We start from the raw sequence: 6,491 nt of genomic DNA, 5'->3' as shown, positions 1-6,491 counted from the left end.
GCGTAGGCAGACTTGTACAGTCCTTCCCTGAAAGCCAGTTACAGCGCAAACGAACAGGTCTATGAAGTGGCTGTTGGTTTGCTTGCAACAGCTTTCTGATTTTTTTTAGGCAACTGTGATTCTTTCATGAGCATAATAATAGTTCTCATCTGCGTGCAGATTTGAAACTTTGGAATGTTTGCATTGGAACTAGTTTGTTTTTAAGCCTGGTCTACTGAATTTACACAGCCTAGCAAAGATGTTGTATGGGATTGTATTCCATTTTCACCGTCTCATCCACACAGCACCATGTGAGTTGTTGCACATATAATCCTGTGTCTTATGGATGCAACCTGTCTTTCACTTGCAGGCTTGACCACCACAGGCCGCAAATACGATGGATTTTCTGGACAAAAGTCATCAGGTTAGAATCTGCAGTTTTTCTCCGTTAATGCGTTCCTGAAGGTTGTCTTTCAAAGAGCAGTATGTAGAATACAGAAGCTTCAGTTCATAGAGCTCTGATGAATTGTGTTCATATTTGCCTTTGTTATTCTGGAAACTTGTTTTCCATAATATGTGAACTGTTGACCAAACTGCCACCCCTCTGAGTTCTATGCATTGATCCTGTGTCTCCTGTATCTTATTTATTTATTTATTTATTTATACACATACCTCACAGGTTCCACACTTGGAACATTGTGTGAGGGGAGGGGTTACAATATTTAGCAGACAAAAGATGGTACAAAGTGGAAATAACAAAAGTAAACAAAATTTAATGCATTGGGCTGCAAACAATTATTACACCGTACTTGAAGAAAACCGTATTATATTGACACAGGGGAAAAAACAGCAAACAAATTGCGGCACTGCATGGATTTGACTACACATACGAACACAATTTATGTACCGTCTTTGTCAAAAGTAACCAGGCTGGCGCGAAGGCTGCGGGAGCAGGCGCGCGGCCGTGCGGCGGCGTTGCGCTCGCTGTCGCTAGCCGCCGCTTGCCCGCTCCGAGGGTGCAGCAGCTGACTAACTTTGCACCCTCACTCTCGTTTCTTAGATATGATAATATTAGGCGCGTAAGATGTGCGCGCTGCGCTTTCGCGTGTTCGGAGAATGGTTGCGCCGACCAACGGTGCGCTGTATAGCAGCGGTGCTCTTCTTTCGTTACGAGCAACTGTGCTGAAGTCGACACCTCGCGTTTATTGCTTTATAATTATGCTTCCTTACGTTATACACCACAGTTGAAACGAATAAAAAAAGTATCATTTTTTGTGCTCGTTTTGATGCGTCTTAATTAAAGCAGGGTAACGGACCTCGAAATTTAAATACGCTTTTTCCGGGTTGCGTTACGTATTGCTGCTTGAGTGCACGCATATGGGGAAGGTTTTTTTTGCCTTTAGCGGTTTTCGAGGCCACTTACCTCTTTTTCTATCCGGAAATCATTTCTATTAGCCCCCTTGTTACTATGCCTATAATGGAGTGCGATGCTTCGGTTTGGTTTATTAGGGTTTAACGTCCCAAAGCGACTCAGGCTATGAGGGACGCCGTAGTGAAGGGCTCCGGAAATTTCGACCACCTGGGGTTCTTTAACGTGTACTGACATCGCACAGTACACGGGCCTCTAGAATGTCGCCTCCATCAAAATTCGCCCGCCGCGGCCGGGATCGAACCCGCGTCTTTCGAGTCAGCAGCCGAGCGCCTAAACCACTGAGCCACCGCAGCGGGGTCAGTGCAATGCTTCGTTGCAGAAATTTCTTGCATTTGCTTGTTGCTAAGGTTTTTTAAATTTAATTTAGACGCATCAAAACGAGCAGTAAAAATGTTTCAACTGTGGTGTATACAACGTAAGCACGGATAATTACAAAGCGATAAACGCGAGGTGTCGACTTTAGCGCAGTTGCTCGTAACGAAAGAGCACCGCTGCTATACAGTGCGCCCTTGGTCGGCGCAACCATGCTCCGAACACGTGAAAGCGCAGCGCGCACATCTTACGCGCCTAATTTTATCATATCTAAGAAACGAGGGTGAGGGTGCAAAGTTACGTCAGCTGCTGCACCCTCGGAGCGGGCGAGTGGCGGCAAGCGACAGCGAGCGCAACGCCGCCGCACGGCCGCGCGCCTGCTCCCGCAGCCTTCGCGCCAGCCTGGTTACTTTTGACAAAGACGGTACAATTTCATGGATGCATAAAGGTGGTCAATTCGTTTTTGAACATTAATGGGTCACATATGGTAGCAATGCAATCCGGAAGACCATTCCAACACTTGATAGCATGTGGCAAAGCAGAAGAATTGAACGCGAGTGTTTGGCCGAATAGACGTTGGAAGCTAAGATTATTACGTAGGCGACGTGAAGTGCGCATTGGGCGTGTAGGTGGCAGTATCGACGCGTGACGACTGTATATTCATTTCTGTAGTAAGCAAAGAATTGCGAAACCCCTACGCGTCTGTAAACTTGTTAGCGATAAAGATAACTTGATGCTTGTTACGCTGGAATGATGGTTGTAGTCGTGAGAAATAACACGCGCTGCACGGTTCTGAATTGCTTCGAGGGAATGAATTAATGGATGTAACCTGTCTTTCACATGCAGGCTTGACCACCAGAGGCTGTAAATATGGTGTATTCTCATCATTAGAATCTGCAGTTTTTCTCCGTAAATGCATTCCTGAAGGTCGTCTTTCAAACAGCAGTATGAAGAATACAGAAGCTTCACTTCATAGAACTGTGCTGAATTGTGATGATATTTGCCCTTGATATGCTGGAAAGTTGTTTTCCATAATATGTGAACTATTGACCAAAACTGTCACCCCCCGTGAGTTCTATGCATTGATGTTAGGACTTGTACAGGGGTGCAAGACCTCATCAGGTTTTTAGCCTTGAGCTTTCGCTTCCTCTTATACCCTGTTTAAGGAGCAAAAAAGGAAACAAAAATGGCAGTATGCTGTGTGCTGAACATTGCTAACTTCCATTTGTTTAGTTATTAGGCCCACTTGGGGGGGGCTTAGGACTGTGTTTGTCATGATGCCAGTAATGCAAGTGTTTTGGATTTATTTTAAAGGCTACCCTATTTGGCAATGATAACATTTCTTGCAGCTGAAATGTTTTCAACTGCATGCTCAATTCAAACTAGGGGTATCTTTAGGTCTGAATTCTCCTTAAAGCCGACCTATTGAATAAAACTTTTCATAAACATCCGCAGCATTTGATGAGTATGTCCTCCACATTGATCTTTATATCCCTTGCTCCAAGTGAGCTGTGTTTTATTAAAAGTATTCTGCCTTTATAATGCAGGTTCAATCTTCAGAGAGACCGCTCATGGCGCTCCTCCTGTGCAAGATTCAACTGGTCAAAGCCGCATAGTGAGCCACTGCATGGAATCTGCTCCTTCTGGCATGGGCAACCACCGGGGTGAACACACAGGAAATAAGCTGCACAAATGCACCCACTGCAACAAGGGATTCAAAAAGAGATCCCGTCTGGTGGTGCATCTCCGAATCCATACTGGTGACCGCCCATACCATTGCGATGACTGCGGTAGCAGCTTTACACTAAAGGCCCACCTGGTGTCACACCATCGCACTCACACTGGTGAACGTCCTTACCGTTGTGACCACTGCAGTGGGAGCTTTGCACAACAGAGCACCTTAGTGCAACACCAGCGCACTCACACAGGCAAGCGTCCTTACCGTTGTGACTATTGTGATAGTAGCTTTGCACGCCAGAGCACCTTAGTGAAACACCAGCGCACTCACACAGGCGAGCGTCCTTACCGTTGTGACTGTTGTGGTAGCAGCTTTACACAGAGGAGGAGCCTGGTGGCACACATCCGTACCCACACGGGTGAAGAGCCGTATCAGTGCCAGCTGTGCCCCATGGCCTTTGCAGTAAGTTCAAGTCTTGAGAGTCATGTTAGATCCCATAGGGGCGAAAAGCCCTACCAATGTGACTTTTGCCCAGAGAAATTCGCTCGCACGCAAGATTTAAGACACCACAAAGAGGCGATTCACAAAAAATAGCAGTGGTTTGTGATGCCCTTAGTCAATGTGTTTTCCTAGCTATCTTTTTATATGCAAGCTAACGATATTCTAGCTTAATTTCCTATGAAAGGTGTTGGTAGCTAACCTCCATCAATAATTACATTCGTAAGTTTTATTCACTTTTACTGAGTTTTCAGAAAGCAAAATTCATTGTTTCCTTGGACTGCACGCACACTCGCTCTAAGTATTTCCTGAACATGAAGAGTGAGCCTGCTGTGCTTGAAAACTCGAATGCAAATAAAATCACTGTCATACGTGGATTGCATCACTTCTTGTTGGAGGGAGAGTTTAGAAACTTTGTACCCAATATTAGAGAGAGATTTAGCATACCAGAGACCTGATAGCATAGATGTATGCCGGTTTACTGCAAATTGTCGACACACGCGCAGTGGCATGGGTGCAGCCAGGTGGGGTCACCAACCTTTTGGAGCCGGCCTTCAGTAAACCAGTCTACATCTACGCTACCACATCTCCGCTACGTTAAATCTCTATTACTGGTGCGATTTGTCAGCCTGACTCCGTGAAGAGATCTGGGGAGGTAAAACATGCACAAATATTCTTTTTATTCATGCAGTCTGAGTGGGTGTATTTTTGTGACGTTCATTGAAAATTCACTCATTAATGTCATTGAACCTATCTGATCTATGTTTGTATGACAACACAGGAAAACCTGCTCTTGTGCGAATCTTTGCGTGTTTATTCCAGCATTGCAAATGGCAGGAAAGAGTGGTGAGAGGCAAGTGTCCAACCTTATATTGATGTCTGTTGTGTTAGTCTGCAGGCTTTATAACAGTTTTCTGTTCTTTGGTATGAAAGCCAACAGAGAGTTCACGAACATCTACATCGCCATTTCTCAGAGTGGTATCTCTGCTGGATATAAACGGCGTAATACTTGTGGAGCATTATGTCCGCACCATTTTTAATCTGTTTTGGTTGAGAGAATATCAGCTGTTTGTGACCATTTCATTATGTGCTAGCTTCTGTGTTGTGTTATGTGTTACTTGAAAAGGCCTTATTTTTTTACATAAAGTGTTCATGATAACAAGCTGCAAATGTCGTGGCTGTTGAAACAAGAAATGCTGCAATTGGTGCCTATGAAAAACATTGCTGTTTTGTAGTGTATTGTAAAGTTGGCAATTTAGGTTGTGTGAACTTCACACGTGTATTTTATTAAAGTTGCCATTACCAAATGTTGAATTCATTGGGCCTGTTTGTAAAATTTACTTGACGTATTGTGAATTAAATTCGAAAGCAGTGCATTTCACTGGTTAGCCTGCCTTTGAAATAGCTGATGTTTCCTTGTTTTTTTAGTGTTGCTTCGAGTATCGATAGACATCATTGTGCATTGCATCCACGAAAGAATTTTTATCGTCACTTGCTTCAGCACTTGATGCTGGTACCCACAGCAAGGCTATCCTGTCTTATGGTATTGCATTTCCTGTGGCACGACAGTGGGTGGTAGTATCATTGGTTACTTCGGAGAAGACTTTAAACCTCTCTTTTTCACAGCCACTGTGCATTTACATGCCACTGCGTACATACATTCTGATAAGAAACATTGAGCAACCTTTTTGGGGAATACAAATTAAATAGCCCCACCTTTTCTTCGTTGCACGTTGTGAAGTCCTTTCCATGTCTTGCACTGGCATTTTTTTAAGCTCAAGCACGGTTAACCCATATACGCCTTGCATTCTATATGTAGAACACCGCTTTTTTTGTGCAGAAACTCAAAGTTCCTTCTGTGAAAGCTTGCGGCTGCTAAAGTAGGTTCAAGAGGGTCTAAACTTTTCCTATGCAAGGATCGCGTTGCGGTGTAACAAAGAGGTCGACTAAGTGCAGTGCTGGATCCTGAGTGATGCCTGGGAGTGTGCTGTTAGTGACGCTCTTCAGTCGACGACCACCGACCTGCGTTTTGAAGAAGCACCTTTACACTTGGTGGAGGTGCCTCTATCTCCGTCCCGGTCCTGAACCTGGAACTTCGGAGCGGAACTTTACTCGCCCCACCCACAATGCCAGACGCTCCAACTCCGCCATCGCCGCCCTTCAGAGCCACCGTCTGTTCCGGGGTGCGACACCAGCGCAACGCTTCTCCATTCAGTGGTACAGACGACCGCGATGTCGACGACTGGCTGGACTCATACGAGCGCGTCAGCACTTACAATCGGTGGGACGATTCTGTTAAGTTGAGCAACGTCCTCTTCTACCTCACAGACGTTGCCAACCTATGGTTTCGTAACCATAAAGCCGACCTTCCGACCTGGTCCTCATTTAAAACAAGTTTCGCCGACGTTTTCGGCTGTGCTGCCGTATGAAACTCCGCGCTGAGCAACGACTCCGTGCTCGAGCTCAGCTACTGGCCGAAACTTTCACGAACTATATTGAAGACATCGTTGATTATGCAAGCGTGTCAACCCTTCGATGCCCAAGACAAAGTTACCCACATTTTTAAAGGGATCGCTGATGACTCTTTTCAAA

At 45.2% G+C, this 6,491-nt stretch overlaps 1 protein-coding gene across 1 annotated transcript; it reads left to right on the top strand.

Moving 5' to 3' along the window:
• The first annotated feature begins 238 nt into the window (after window positions 1–238).
• On the top strand, window positions 239–5,634 carry LOC149328143 (uncharacterized). Its single transcript, XM_089561476.1, has 3 exons — window positions 239–290; window positions 350–403; window positions 3,250–5,634. The coding sequence occupies exons 1-3, from the start codon at window positions 239–241 to the stop codon at window positions 3,993–3,995; spliced, it is 852 nt and encodes a 283-aa protein (XP_089417602.1). The 3' UTR covers window positions 3,996–5,634.
• Window positions 5,635–6,491: the final 857 nt, after the last annotated feature.

The sequence above is a fragment of the Amblyomma mixtum genome, chromosome 9 (genome assembly GCF_055824585.1).
Source record: "Amblyomma mixtum isolate Tamu chromosome 9, ASM5582458v1, whole genome shotgun sequence".
In the NCBI taxonomy this organism is placed as follows: Eukaryota; Metazoa; Arthropoda; class Arachnida; order Ixodida; family Ixodidae; genus Amblyomma; species Amblyomma mixtum.
The sequence above is the reverse complement of the archived record's forward strand: the minus strand, read 5'-3'. Positions and strand labels throughout refer to the sequence as shown.

Excerpts from the sequence above, each read along its gene's own strand:
- LOC149328143 (XM_089561476.1), top strand. The coding sequence starts at position 239 with ATGTTGTATGGGATTGTATTCCATTTTCACCGTCTCATCCACACAGCA. Across the intron at positions 291-349 it reads TCTCATCCACACAGCACCAT|GCTTGACCACCACAGGCCGC; the intron begins GTGAGTTGTTGC and ends TTTCACTTGCAG. Across the intron at positions 404-3,249 it reads TTCTGGACAAAAGTCATCAG|TATTCTGCCTTTATAATGCA; the intron begins GTTAGAATCTGC and ends TTTTATTAAAAG.